This window comes from Schistocerca cancellata, chromosome 7 (assembly GCF_023864275.1).
Source record: "Schistocerca cancellata isolate TAMUIC-IGC-003103 chromosome 7, iqSchCanc2.1, whole genome shotgun sequence".
In the NCBI taxonomy this organism is placed as follows: Eukaryota; Metazoa; Arthropoda; class Insecta; order Orthoptera; family Acrididae; genus Schistocerca; species Schistocerca cancellata.
In genome coordinates this window covers 125,372,941-125,389,113 of record NC_064632.1, presented here as the reverse complement: position 1 = coordinate 125,389,113, position 16,173 = coordinate 125,372,941, and the positions used below count along the sequence as shown (strand labels likewise).

The 16,173-nt window shown below is 39.0% G+C and overlaps 1 protein-coding gene across 1 annotated transcript in view; it reads right to left on the bottom strand.

Moving 5' to 3' along the window:
• Positions 1 to 16,173, bottom strand: part of LOC126092664 (dynein axonemal heavy chain 2) — a 994,477-nt gene that overhangs the window by 149,712 nt on the left and 828,592 nt on the right. Inside the window, exon 72 of the mRNA XM_049908386.1 lies at positions 3,263 to 3,540. Coding sequence (XP_049764343.1) covers positions 3,263 to 3,540 — 278 coding nt within the window. The remainder of the gene's footprint in view (positions 1 to 3,262; positions 3,541 to 16,173) is intronic.

The following is a 16,173-nucleotide window of genomic DNA, read 5'->3' as shown; positions in this document are numbered from 1 at the left end:
ATGACTGTAATTGACTACATTCAACTAACTGGTACCTTTCTGAGATCGCTGTTATGTACTTGTGCCTGATTTCCTTATCCTGAAGTTTCTCCACTCTTATCCTCCTACATATGGATCTGACCTCCTGCACTTTCGGGCTCACAATCCCAATTTCACTGCAGATTAAATAATGATCAGTGTCATCAAAGAATCCCCTGAATACACGTGTGTCCCTCACAGCCTTCCTGAATTCCTGATCTGTTATTATATAGTCGATGACAGATCTGGTTCCCCTGCCTTCCCAAGTATACCGGTGAATGTTCTTATGTTTAAAAAAGGAGTTTGTGATTACTAAGCCCATACTGGCACAGAAATCCAAGACTTGTTTCCCGTTCCTGTTGGCCTCCATATCCTCTCCAAATTTACCCATAACCTTTTCATACCCTTCTGTTCGATTTCCAATCCTGGCATTAAAATCACCCATGAGCAGAACACTGTCCTTGTCCTTTACTCTAACAACTACATCACTGAGTGACTCATAAAAACTATCCATCTTTTCTTGATCTGTCCCTTCACAATGTGAATATACTGACACAATCCTAATTTTCTTGCTAGACACTGTCAAATCTATCCACATCAGTCGTTCGTTTACATACCTTATTGCAACTATGCTGGGTTCCATTTCTTTCCTGATGTAAAGCCCTACACCCCATTGTGCTATTCCTGCTTTGACGCCTGACAGGTAGACCTTGTATTCTCCCACTTCCTCTTCTTTCTCACCCCTTACCCGAATGTCACTAACAGCTAAAACATCCAGCCCCATCTTACTTGCAGCCTCTGCCAGCTCTACCTTCTTCCCAGAGTAGCCCCTTTTGATATTAATAGCTCCCCATCTCATTACCATTTGTTTGCCAAGTCGTATCTTAGGAGTCCCAGGTTTGTCAGTTAGAGGTGGGACTCCGTCACCTCCAAAGGTCCGAGGCATTTTGCTCTGATTATTGCCAGCATCATATTTAGAGTACCAGGGAAGCAGGTTGCTAGCCTTACTTGCCCTGGGTCCCATTGGGTTTTACCCCTAACGGCTGAGGGACTAACCGGTGGATTTGGTAGTCTTTGCCGTATGAGCACAAAGGTGACCACGACTCAGAATATGTCCGAGATGCCCAGCCTTATTCCAAAGTAACTGGTATCCCGACTGTCGGGACCACTTACTTGGCCACTCATACGTTGCCCGTGGTTCATGAACTAGGACATGGCTACAGGAACCCACCACCATGAACCAACAAATAAAAATCTAGTGGAGAAGATCCGAGGAACATGGACACCAGAACATTGGACCTCCATGACCAGTCCATTTCCCTGGAAGTGCTTCACTTAAATAGTGATGCACATTCATTCCAAAGTGAAGCTGTGCACCATCTTGCTGAAATAATAGCTGTTGCTGAACACCAAGTGGACTTTTTCTAATGTATCAGGCAAAGAAGTGTACAATACAGGAGTGCATTCTATTTGCCTGCAATAGGTAAGGGCCCAAAACCACTCCTCCCACAATTACAGCCATAGGTTAATGCCAAAGTGTACCTCAAAGCCATGTTCATGGATGATATGTGTGGTGTGTTCTGATCAATAATGATTTTTGTAGAGGTTGAAAATGCTAGAGCTAGATTCATCAGTCCAAAACACATCATTTACAAAATGCTTGATATCTCCCATTTGCTCCAAACCATTCACAAAACTGTGTTTGTCAGATGCGGTCTTCCAGACACTGGTTTTGAATTAACATGTAATGATATGGATGCAGTTTTTCATAGTGCAATACTTCACATGAACAGCCAGTCTTTGAGATATTTGGAAGTGTCTTGCAATACCACAGGTACTTCACAGAGATGATAGGTGAATGGTTTGAAGAATCGTGTCCTTTGTTTGGGGAGTATGTTTAGTCTTTGGACAACCTCTTTCCATTACTCGTGGATGAAGGTTACTGGGTTCCTGAAGGCGTTGCTACAGATGACGAAAAGCATTCTTATTGGAATAGCACCTTTGAGGGTACCATACAGCATACACACAAGCAGCAGCAGCTTGGTTATCGGACGCACCCAGCACCAAAAGCATATTGACATATTCATCATTTGTGTGCTGCATCAGGTACCTGCCTTACATAAACTTGACAGGACTAGTTATGTGACTTATACATGCAGTTTAATGAATCCCACTGTCATGTGATAGGCTATTATTATGTGACAAAATGATATTCTGCTTATCAATCACTAGAACTAGAGAACACATGTTAAAAAAACAAAAAAGGAACCTGATAAGGATTCGAGCCATAGCTCCATGGTGGATGTGGTTATGCTGTCCCAGCAGCCTACTATGATGCCTGGTGCAGTAATGCATGGCAATACATGTTTCCCTGTACATTCCGATGTGCTGCTTAATGTGATGGTGTTACCACAGAAAGGTTGGGAACCACTGTTGTAAATGATATTTTGCCTAAAATCAGTAGGTAACCAAATGGTTGATAATTCAGTGTTGACATTAACGGACAAGCTGTCAATAGCCACATCACAACACGTTGATGTTTAATGCATAAGGAGGCTAAGAAGTTTAATGGTGATACTGCTTTGAATATGATGAGAACTACTAAGGGAGTCAAATAAATTAAGGTAAAACAAAGGAAATGGAGGATATGAAATGGCATAAATCATGAAGGAAATTTTAAAAAATTTGCAGGGGCAAATGGAGGATATGAAATGGGATAAATCACGAAGGAGATTTTAAAAAATTTGCAGGGGCGACCAAATCATTGCAAAATGAAAGTAACTGCTGGCAGTTCTGCGGTTCAGCAAAAACATAATAAAAATTTAAACTTTAAGTACACATAATGATAAAGATCATCATGGTGCACAGCAGCATTACTTTTGGTACAGGAAATCTTTTGACCATGGCACTGAGTGTGGCAGCATACATAAGAAGCAACATGGCTATTGTGTAGTGTCAATGGTTTTACACAGTTTCATTACCTTCATCTGAGACAAGAATGGAAAAAAACAATGAAACAAGAACTACTTTACCTAATTCAAATACATCAGAACATATCTCATGAAGCATTTACGGTCATAAAACTCAAATGGTTTAGAAACTGTTGCCTTTTGTTTAAGCTTATAATTCCATATGTTAACTAAGACATATTATACCACATTTAACATTGTACCAAAGCCAAAATCTTCTTGGTTATTTTTACACATTTTAAGTAGTTTATTATCCATCTGTTACTTTCAGTTACCTCACGTGCTGCATCAATTTCAGTTTCTGTTGTTTCTGCTACTTTGAGTTGTTCATTTACAGAAACAGAGGTTGCCTGTGAAGTTTGTAGTGTTATAAGCAATTGCAAATCATCAAGCAGTGAGCCTTTTGTCTCATAAAGTAGCCTCAACAGCTCATCCTCCAGATCCTTTAGAGTACGTCGACCAGCTGCAATATTCAGCACTAGATTGTCTTTTTGTTCTTCTAGCTTTGGCTTCTCTTTCCGGACCACAATTCCAAGAAGCTGGGCCTCAAGTCCTTTAAAGAAAAGAATGGGCTATAACACTGGGATACACTGACAACACTATACAAGAAAAGATACGATTTCAGTATTAATGGGAGAAACCATAGCAGATCTCCTTAATAGTACAGTTACAGACAGATTTAGTACAAAAGTGTGTAAATGAAAATAGTTAGATTTGTTTATAAAAATTTAAAAATCAAGAGAGAATTGTTTTTATACCTGATCATTCCCTCTCTTGAATTATGCTATTATTTAATTTAGAAATATATGAGAACTTTCTACATCTCAGGATCATGTTAATAATGCTTGGTATTACTTAAGTATAAAATATACTTTATGCATTTTATGTTTTTATCTACTTTGAAAACCCAGTGCATGAAATGAAGTGTAGGGCTATAGGTAGAGAGATGTTGAATGAAACGCATTTGGCTGTCAAGAGAACAATGTGTGATGCCTTCAGTGACTACAGTAGCAGAATATCGTCAAGTGATCTTTCACAGAACTCAAAGAAATTCTGATCATATGTAAAGGCTGTTAGTGGCACCAAATTTAATGCCCAATTCCTAGCGAATGAGACAGGAACTGAAATTTAGGGTAGCAAAGCAGAAGCTGAAATACTTAACCCAGCTTTCAAATGTTCCTTTACAAAGTAAAAACCAGGATAATTGTCCCAATTTAGTCCTCTGTACCACTGAAAACATGAATTAAATAAGTATTAGTGTCATATGATGTTGAGAAACAGCTGAAATTGTTAAAATCCAGCAAAGCTCCATGGCCTGATGGAATCTTTGTCCGATTATATACTGGATTTGCTGCTGAGTTAGCCCCTCTTCTGACTAGAAATATGAATTGAATCCACACAAATCGGAGCGATGGCGTGGTAAAACAACGACCAAAGATGTGAAAATCGGTGGTTCATCCTCCAAAAATGATCTGTTGTTAATTATTGCTGAGCTATGAGAGGACACAAAAATTCTGAGTGATGAAAACAGAAGACTCAAGCTTAAATCGGAAGAGAGTGATCATCAGGTATGTCTTAATATCTCCAAACAAATGGAAGGATTGCCAGAAAGTGAAGCTATGACTAAAATGGTTCACAACAGGCCTAGCAGTAGATGGGTAACTGTAAAATCTAAGGGGAGCTCTTACAAACATATTAACAATAAACATAGGCAGGACTTTGTGTCACAATTAAATAACAAATATAATTCACTTCAAAACACAGATGACTTAGAAACTGTATCAGCATACTCATCTGATAAGGTGGTGCAGGACACTCAAAACTTAGCAAACAGCCAAGTAAGGTATAAGAAAAAAGTAAAAATCAAGATTTATTCAGACAGTTAAGCCAGAGGATTAGCAGCTATGTTAACGGAAATGGACCCCATGTGATTAACAAGTTTGAAATAGAAGGTACCGTTAAATCAGGAGCTGGTTTACGAAACATTTCAACATTAATCAAAAAAGAAAGCAGAGCCCTCGCAGACAGAGACTTTGTAGTGGTAATGGCCAGAGCAAATGACGTCAGCAGAAATGAAAGGAAGATAGCTACTTTGACACTGAAGAAGACTCTTGGAGTGTTAACCCACACCAATGTGATTGTCGTTAATGTGCCTCATCGACATGATTTGCCACAGTGGTCATGTGTGATTAAGGAAGTGGAGCAGACCAACAAGGAGTACAAAGCTACCTGTAAGCACTTTAAGAATGTTTCCTTAATTAATACCAGTAGTTGTAGCAGAGAATGGCATACCGTACCAAGCATGGTCAACATTTCAATAATTTAGGTAAACGTGTTTTAAGTGATACAATTCTCAGAATAGTATTGGATAAGCTAGAGAAGGAAAAAAGACCAGTAATGTAATTGGATTATATTTCAACTGATATGACAAAAAACTTGTATGCCTAGACCAGGCTGGGTGTTCTAGTAATATAAGTACACAGCGTGGTCAACTTTCATGCAATAACATTAGGTCAAGTCAAGTAAGAGAATATGCAAAAAAAGAAATGCTTAAAGTAGAGTTTAAAATATGCTACCTCAGTATTCAGGGTATGGCAGATAAAAACTTAATAGTCAACAAATTTTCAAATAAAAATGTGGTAGATATTCTATGTTTAAGTGAACATTGGTGTAAAGAGGATGAGCTTGGGTACAAAGTATTGGATGATTACACACTACTTAGTTGCTATTGCAGGAAACAGCACTCACGTGGTGGGGTAGGAATATATGCAAAAACACCTCTTGCACCAAACTGTGGCAGGATAGATCTCAGTACACTTTGTGATGAAATGCATTTTGAAATATTGGGTCTAGTAATTAAGAGCCTTAAGCTAATGGTAGTAGTAGTGTACAGGCCACCTAGTGGTGGCCCCCATATCTTTCTGGAGGAACTTGAGGAACTCTTAATATACATACGTGTACCGAAATGGAAAAAAATACAATATTGTCATTGGAGGGGATATCAATTCAAGTTTTGATGTCCTGCAGGACAGAAAAACTGTGACAGAGCTCAAAAATGTGCTTTGACAATTTATCCTGTGCTATGTTAGCTGCAAACCTACCAGAGGCTCATCCTGTCTAGACAATATATTTACAAATATTAAGAGAACTTGTATGTCCACTGATGTAATTAGTTTCCATTTCTCGGACCATGATGCAGCATATTTAAGTCTTAATAATGTAACTTCAGATTGCACCAAACCAGAATCTAAAATTGTGATTACCAGTGAGCAGAGAGAGGATGGATAAGTTTAGACATGCCCTCACTTATTTCAGTTGGGACACACGTTTTATTAGGCTTCAACACTGTTCAGCTGATATTGTTTTCACCAAGTTTTTCTCCATATTTTTAAATATATTTGAAAATAAGATCCCTCTGGAAATATGTACAGTGAATATTAGTAGTAATTACAAGAAAAGGAAAACGAAGGAGTGGTATACTCCACAGTTAGGGAAACTGAAACATACTGTTATGCTGTATTCTAGTCTGTACAAAACCAGTAAATCAGTACTGTATAAAGAACTGTATGCTAAAGCTAAATACAAATATAGGAAGGCAATAAATGAAGCAAAGAAACTGCATAACATAGTAAAAATTGAAAAATCTAAAAATAAAAACAAAAAGGCCTGGAGTGTAATAAACTCCATTGCATACACAAAACACAATGAGGAAATCACCATTACCCCAGAAGAATTTAATAATATTATTGACAGCTGCTTTGAAAAGCTTCCCCCAAGCACCTTCACTTTCACAGAAGTGAGCCCAAATAATATTCTAAAAATAGTGAAATATTTCAAACCTTCAGCTAGTGTTGATTACTGTGATGTGTAATTTGTTGAAAGATGTTATTGATTGTGTAATTTATCCTTTAACTTTTTGTGTTAACAAATGCCTAGTTGAAAGTAAGTTCTCCGACGTACTAAAATTTTCTAGTGTTGTGCCCATATATAAAAAAGGGGAAAAGAACTGTCCCGCTAGTTACAGACCTATATCCATAACCCCAGCTTTTTCAAAAATTTTAGAAACAATTATGTATCAGCAAGTTAGTGTCTACTTGGGTAAACTAAATATAATTAGTGATGAACAGTTTGGATTTAGGAAAGGTAAATTCACAACGGATGCAATGGACTCCCTCGTAAAATTAGTCCTATTTTTATTTATTTATGTATTTATTTATATACTTGTTCCATAGATCTGTACATGTGAGCAAGTCACTCAGATGTGGAACGTGTCAATGTACATAATAAAATACAGGGTGTTTAAAAAATGACCGGTATATTTGAAACGGCAATAAAAACTAAACGAGCAGCGATAGAAATACACCGTTTGTTGCAATATGCTTGGGACAACAGTACATTTTCAGGCAGACAAACTTTCGAAATTACAGTAGTTACAATTTTCAACAACAGATGGCACTGCAGTCTGGGAAACGCTATAGTACGATATTTTCCACATATCCACCATGCGTAGCATAATATGGAGTAGTCTCTGAATGAAATTACCCGAAACCTTTGACAACGTGTCTGTTGGAATGGCTTCACATGCAGATGAGATGTACTGCTTCAGCTGTTCAATTGTTTCTGGATTCTGGCGGTACACCTGGTCTTTCAAGTGTCCCCACAGAAAGAAGTCACAGGGGTTCATGCCTGGCGAATAGGGAGGCCAATCCACGCCGCCTCCTGTATGTTTCGGATAGCCCAAAGCAATCACACGATCATCGAAATATTCATTCAGGAAATTAAAGACGTCGGCCGTGCGATGTGGCCGGGCACCATCTTGCATAAACCACGAGCTGTTCGCAGTGTCGTCTAAGGCAGTTTGTACCGCCACAAATTCACGAAGAATGTCCAGATAGCGTGATGCAGTAATCGTTTCGGATCTGAAAAATGGGCCAATGATGCCTTTGGAAGAAATGGCGGCCCAGATCAGTACTTTTTGAGGATGCAGGGACGATGGGACTGCAACATGGGGCTTTTCGGTTCCCCATATGCGCCAGTTCTGTTTATTGACGAAGCCGTCCAGGTAAAAATAAGCTTCGTCAGTAAACCAAATGCTGCCGACATGCATATCGCCGTCATCAATCCTGTGCACTATATCGTTAGCGAATGTCTCTCGTGCAGCAATGGTAGCGACGCTGAGGGGTTGCCGCGTTTGAATTTTGTATGGATAGAGGTGTAAACTCTGGCGCATGAGACGATACGTGGACGTTGGCGTCATTTGGACCGCAGCTGCAACACGGCGAATGGAAACCCGAGGCCGCTGTTGGATCACCTGCTGCACTAGCTGCGCGTTGCCCTCTGTGGTTGCCGTACGCGGTCGCCCTACCTTTCCAGCACGTTCATCCGTCACGTTCCCAGTCCGTTGAAATTTTTCAAACAGATCCTTTATTGTATCGCTTTTTGGTCCTTTGGTTACATTAAACCTCCGTTGAAAACTTCGTCTTGTTGCAACAACACTGTGTTCTAGCAGGTGGAATTCCAACACCAGAAAAATCCTCTGTTCTAAGGAATAAACCATGTTGTCTACAGCACACTTGCACATTGTGAACAGCACACACTTACAGCAGAAAGACGACGTACAGAATGGCGCACCCACAGACTGCGTTGTCTTCTATATCTTTCACATCACTTGCAGCGCCATCTGTTGTTGAAAATTGTAACTACTGTAATTTCGAAAGTTTGTCCGCCTGAAAATGTACTGTTGTCCCAAGCATATTGCAACAAACAGTGTATTTCTATCGCTGCTCATTTAGTTTTTATTGCCATTTCAAATATACCGGTCATTTTTGAAACACCCTGTACATAGAATAAAGACATTTTTATAGTATTAATAACAGTGCACAAAAGTCATACTTAGTAGCTTAAAAACTAGTCAACATAAATGTGAAGATAGCAGTTTCATATTTATGGCATTATTGCATCTACACTCCTGGAAATGGAAAAAAGAACACACTGACACCGGTGTGTCAGACCCACCATACTTGCTCCGGACACTGCGAGAGGGCTGTACAAGCAATGATCACACACGCGGCACAGCGGACACACCAGGAACCGTGGTGTTGGCCGTCGAATGGTGCTAGCTGCGCAGCATTTGTGCACCGCCGCCGTCAGTGTCAGCCAGTTTGCCGTGGCATACGGAGCTCCATCGCAGTCTTTAACACTGGTAGCATGCCGCGACAGCGTGGACGTGAACCGTATGTGCAGTTGACGGACTTTGAGCGAGGGCGTATAGTGGGCATGCGGGAGGCCGGGTGGACGTACCACCGAATTGCTCAACACGTGGGGCGTGAGGTCTCCACAGTACATCGATGTTGTCGCCAGTGGTCGGCGGAAGGTGCACGTGCCCGTCGACCTGGGACCGGACCGCAGCGACGCACGGATGCACGCCAAGACCGTAGGATCCTACGCAGTGCCGTAGGGGACCGCACCGCCACTTCCCAGCAAATTAGGGACACTGTTGCTCCTGGGGTATCGGCGAGGACCATTCGCAACCGTCTCCATGAAGCTGGGCTACGGTCCCGCACACCGTTAGGCCGTCTTCCGCTCACGCCCCAACATCGTGCAGCCCGCCTCCAGTGGTGTCGCAACAGGCGTGAATGGAGGGACGAATGGAGACGTGTCGTCTTCAGCGATGAGAGTCGCTTCTGCCTTGGTGCCAACGATGGTCGTATGCGTGTTTGGCGCCGTGCAGGTGAGCGCCACAATCAGGACTGCATACGACCGAGGCACACAGGGCCAACACCCGGCATCATGGTGTGGGGAGCGATCTCCTACACTGGCCGTACACCACTGGTGATCGTCGAGGGGACACCGAATAGTGCACGGTACATCCAAACCGTCATCGAACCCATCGTTCTACCATTCCTAGACCGGCAAGGGAACTTGCTGTTCCAACAGGACAATGCACGTCCGCATGTATCCCGTGCCACCCAACGTGCTCTAGAAGGTGTAAGTCAACTACCCTGGCCAGCAAGATCTCCGGATCTGTCCCCCATTGAGCATGTTTGGGACTGGATGAAGCATCGTCTCACGCGGTCTGCACGTCCCGCATGAACGCTGGTCCAACTGAGGCGCCAGGTGGAAATGGCATGGCAAGCCATTCCACAGGACTACATCCAGCATCTCTACGATCGTCTCCATGGGAGAATAGCAGCCTGCATTGCTGCGAAAGGTGGATATACACTGTACTAGTGCCGACATTGTGCATGCTCTGTTGCCTGTGTCTATGTGCCTGTGGTTCTGTCAGTGTGATCATGTGATGTATCTGACCCCAGGAATGTGTCAATCAAGTTTCCCCTTCCTGGGACAATGAATTCACGGTGTTCTTATTTCAATTTCCAGGAGTGCATTTTAACCTTGAACAGTAATCAAAACTTCCCACTTTGGGTTTAAAAATGACCCAAAAATGGAAATGAAAAAAAAAAGGAATTTTTACATTAGGGCATTATTACATTAGTTTAACAGTAAACAGTGTCAAAAAATTTAAAAACATCTTTTCAATCTGGGTTTTACTTATTTCTCTGAAAGAATTCCTCTAGTGAATCAAGTGAGGTCTCAAGTAAATAATTTTTCAAGCTACGTTTAAATACTGATGTACTACTCCTTATACTTTTGATGCTGTTGGGTAGGGAATTGAAAATTTTCGTTCCAGCGTACTTTACCCCTTTCTGAATAAGTGTCAAGTTCTTTAACTCACAGTGGAAATCCTCTTTTCTTCTGGTGTTATGTTCATGATGTAGGCAATTCGTTTCATACAGAGTGGGGTTATTAATTATGAAGCACATCAGTGAATATATGTACTGAGATGTTGCTGTCAGTATTTCAAGTCGTTTAAAAAGATTTCGACATGAGGTTCATGGGGGTACACCACAAATGATTCTTATTGCTCTTTTTTGTGCTGTGAGGATTTTCTTTGCGGCAGGTGTATTGCCCCAGAAGATGATGCCATAACACATGACTGAATGAAAATAGCCAAAGTAAGCTGACTTTGAGATGGTAATGTCATTGAAGCGTGACAAAATTCGTAAAGCAAATGTTGCCGACGTCAGCCGTTTTAGTGTTTGTAGAACGTGATGTTCCCAGTTCAGCCTACTGTCCACATATATGCCTAGGAATTTTGATAAGTACACTTGCTTTATCATCTGATCATTCTGTGTGATAACTATTTCTTTTGGGTTTTTGTGAGTTGTCTGGAACTGGACAAAATTGTTTTTTTTTTCAGGTTTATTGAAAGGGAGTTAATACTAAACCAACCCAGAACTTCTTTAAGGATATCATTGACCTCGGATTCTAAGTCAGTAGTTGACACATTATCCACCACAATGCTCGTATCATCAGCAAACATTGTAAATTTACACTGCTTATTGATGGATAAAGGCTGGTCATTAACATATATGAGGAACAGCAAGGGCCCAAGCACTGATCCCTGTGGCACTCCCTGCTGCAGATGTGTTTGAGGCTAGTGACTATGCCCAGGCTACATTTTGTGACGTGTGCAGAGCCTTTGACTGTGTAGAGTATGACACTGTGCTGAATAAGCTAGTTTACTATAGTTTTGATGACAACAGTGTAAATATGTTCACGTCTTTTCTAGAGAACCGTCAACGAGTTGTGTCCATTAGTAGGGAGAAATCAAATTTGGTTAATGTTAGGTACAGAGTGCCTCAAGGGTTGGTGCTTGGATTTTTACTGTTTATACTAATTATTAATGAACTGCCCTTATTCAAAATTCTCACACAATATTGTATGCTGATGACACAATTTTTCTACATAAAAGCTCTGATCTAGATTCACTGAAAACACTGAACGAAAATCCCCTTGCTCAGTCTTCATTATGATTCAAAGTTAATTGCTTCTTACTAAATTAAAACAAAACCCAGACACTTTACTTTAGCCTCAAAGAGATTCCTAACTACCAGGAATTAGAAACTGTTAAATTTTTAGGTGTTACTATTGACAATAAATTGATATGGGAACCACATGTTAAAAACATATTTGCTAGGCTTTCAAGAGTTATTTATCTAATCAGAAATTTAAAAAGACATGTTCCTAATGACTATGTGAGATCAGCATATTTTGCCTTCTTCCACAGCATCATCTCTTATGGAATTTTACTGGGGGGTAGCAGCTGTCATAAATGACATTTTACTTTTACAGAAGAAAGCAGTAAGAATAATAATGGATTCTGATAAAACAGAACATTGGCAACATCTGTTTATTACATTGCAGTGTCTTACAGTAATAAGCTTAGTCATCTAGAATGTTTTATTGTACATTAGAAACAATGTCTCTAATTTTGTGTTGAGAAGTGATATTCATAGCCATAACATCTGTAGACGTGCCATTATCATAGATTATCAAAATCGCAGAACTCCTACCTAGTTCTTGGACTAAGGATGTTTAATAGAGTAAGTGCTGACTTTAAAGAACTGCCTGTAAATATTTTTAAAGCTAAATTATACAAGCTACTAGTGAACAATCCGTTTTACACCACTGATAAATTTTTTGGAGCTGCAAATACTGTATTCTAACGTGTACCTATTTTATGTAAATCAATTTACATTGATATAGTAGTTTATGTAGACATATATGCTCTTGACTTTGCCTATTGCTGTAATCAGCTGAAGGCCAATAAAATTATTATTATTATAATTTATTGTAGAACCCTTAAACAAAAAATCATTCCCAGTTCTTGGAAAAAAGCACCAGTCACAACCATCTAGGAGAAGGGTAGTACAAGTGATCCACAAAACTACCATCCAATATCTATGACATCACATTTTTGTAAAATCGTAGAACATATTCTGAGCTCAAGCATAATTAGGTATATTGAACAGAATGATCTCCACAATGCAAATCAGCATGGATTTTGAAAATATCAAGTCTTGTGAAGCCCGACTCTCACTTTTCTCACATGGCATAATGAAGGCTTTGGATCAAGGTAAACAGGTAGATACAGTCTTTCTTGATTTTTGAAAAGCATCTGGCTCAGTACTTCACCTACGCTTACTGTCAAAAGTACAATCATATGCGGTGTCATGTCTTCAGGTGTGCCCCTGGAAAGTGTGTTGGACATAAGTGACCTTGCTGACAATACTGATAGTAAAATCAGGATTTTTGCAGATGATGCAGTTATCTATAATGAAATGCTATCTGAAAGAAGCTGCACAAATATTCAGTCAGATCTTGATATAATTTCAAAGTGGTGCAGGGATTGGCAAATTGCTCTAAATGTTCAGAAATATAAAATTTTGCACTTCACAAAATGAAAAGTATGTAGTATCCTATTACTATAATATCAACGAGTCACTGTTGGAATTGGCCAACTCATACAAATACCTAGGTGTAATACTTTGTAGGGTATGAAATCGAGTGATTACATAGGTTCAATCATGGATAAAGCAGGTGGCAGACTTTGGTTTATTGGTAGAATGGTGCGGAAATACAAAGGAGATTTCTTACAAATCACTTGTGCAACCAGTTCTAGACTCTTGCTCAAGTGTGTGGGACCCATACCAGATAGGACTAACAGGGGATATTGAATGTGTACAGACTAAGGGCAGCACAGTCACAGGTTTGTTTAATCCGTGGGTGAGTGTCACATAGATACTGAAGGAATTGAACTGGAAGACTCTTGAAAATAGACATAAACTATCCCAAGGAAGTCTGTTAACAAAGTTTCAAGAACCAGCTTTAAATGATGACTCTAGGAATATACTACAGTCCCTTAAGTATTCACATAGGTATGTGAGGATAAGATTAGAATAATTACTGCATGCCCGGAGGCATTCAAACAATCATTCTCCATACATAAATGGAACAGGAAGAAACCCTAATAACGGTACAGTGGACATGCCCTCTGCCATCCACCTCAAGATGGTTTGCAGAGTATAAATGTAGATGTAGATGTAGAGCAGTCATGTCCTCTTGGAGATGGTATGCCTTCAGCTTTCTCCAACCTTTGATTTGAGTTACCTACATGAGTTTTAGAGGGAACAGCATTTGTGTTGCAAGACAAGCCACTTTTTCATGTATATGATGAGGTGGAAGTAACTTGGATCCAAGTCTAGGCTGAAGAGTGGATATTCAAAAGCATTTCATTTGACCCGAAGCAAAGATTCTTGTGTTTGCTGGACAGCATGTAGCTGAGTATTGTCATAAAAAAAACATGTCACAGGTAGTCAAGACACCATCTAATCTGTTTTGAGTGTCTTTTTTCAGTTTTCTTAATGTCTTTCAGCAGGTTTCAGAACTGATTCTCCTTCCACACTCAATAAAATCCAAAAACATTTCCAAACAATTATATGCTGTTTTGTCTCCACATTTTGGTAGGAAAAAGTTTTTCATTTATCTAGCACCCATTTTATCACATTCGTGACATTGGACCTGCCAAAGTACAAAAGAATATAAAATTTTACATACTTACATTCATGTACAAAATAAAGTCACATACAACTAATACTATTTCACCAAGGCTAGATGCTTTCTTATCAACACATCTTCATGACTATAGTGATGTAAACAGTCTCCTACTTGATTTGGCAGAAGAAAATAAAATTGTCCTTAATAGCCTTGCAAACAAGTTTTAGGAAATTGAAGATAGCCATTTGCATTGATTTGCCTTTTCTTAAACCTTTCTGTGCATTTACAAGCATTTTATATTTGTGTAGGAAGTCTAGCAATCTATCACACATTATTCTTTCAATTATTTTTGAAAATACAAATAATGATAACGGTCTACAATTTCTAATATCAAACTTGTCACAACTTTTATAATCTGGTATTACTGCTGACAGTTTAAGCTTACTTGGAAACACAAGTTGCAAAGAAGACAAATTGAGAGACAAGATTATCAACACTATATTTAATAATTCTGTCACAGATACTATCAACTCCACAGATCATTTTCCTCTTTAGTTTACTGATAATCCTTTGTACTTCTTTGAGTGTTGCTGGGTATATGTACATGGTCCTTTCACTTATTGGAGTTTCTACCTTCATTTTTGGCTTATAATTACTTGTTATCAGGTTTTGAGCTACATTAATATAATGATCATTAAAATTATTTGCGAATAGAAGTGGATCATCAACAGTTTCATTTCTGTGCTTTATGATGGTCCTGTTACTTGCTTTATTATGTTTGTGTGTGTGATCATTTGTAAATTTCCACACTGATTTCATTTTGTTGTTCCCCTTTCTGATTTATGAATCATTGTGCTTCTTTTTTTCTGCAAATGTAGCTTCCCTGTACTTTTCCTGTAGTACTTCACATATGGTTTCAAGGTGGTATTTTGCTTGGCACACTTATATAGCTCTCAACGACAGTCTGATGATTTTTTGATTTCATTTGTAGTCCATGTATTTGATGTTTTGTTACTTTTCATTCACTTCAGAGGGAATGAAATATCATAGCAGTATTTATAATTAGACAAGAACATGATGAATTTTATACCTACAGAACCACTGGTTTCCATATCCCAGTTTACATTTTTTTAACAGGAGATTAAAGACACTAATGCTGTCATCATTAATTAATCTTCTCTCTATGTATTTCCCATTGTTACATTTCTTAGAGGTTCCTTTAAAATCAATTTAACTGCTTGATGATCAGAAAAATCTGTGTCCAACACATCAACTTTAAAGCCACATTTTGATTGATAAATGAATATTTGGTCAATTGTAGTTTCACTTTTGCTGGTGTATCTGGTGGTATACTCTCTACGTATATCCATGTGGTACGCATTTAGTAGATTAACCAGTTGTCCTTGAAATTAACACTGAAATCTCCAAGTATAATAGTGTATTTTGATTGACTATTTAGACAGTTCAGAAAGCTTTCAAATTTATCAGAGAACAGTTTAAAATTGTCACATGGTGATGTATATATACATGTAATTATAATTTTATTTTCTATTAGTTCATTTAAGCAACACTCAAAATCTTTTTCAATGCAGCAGACATTTTTAAACCTCACTTCCTTGGTTTTAAAACCTGTTCTTACATATATATGTGTTCCACTCTCTCTGTTTGTTTCCCTGCAAAAGCTGCTGATGAACTGGAAATCTGAAATTTCAGCTGTACATTTTCGTATTTTTTTTCTCTTTTTAGGAAAAATTTCAGTCATCAGTTGAAAATAAATTTTATTGTG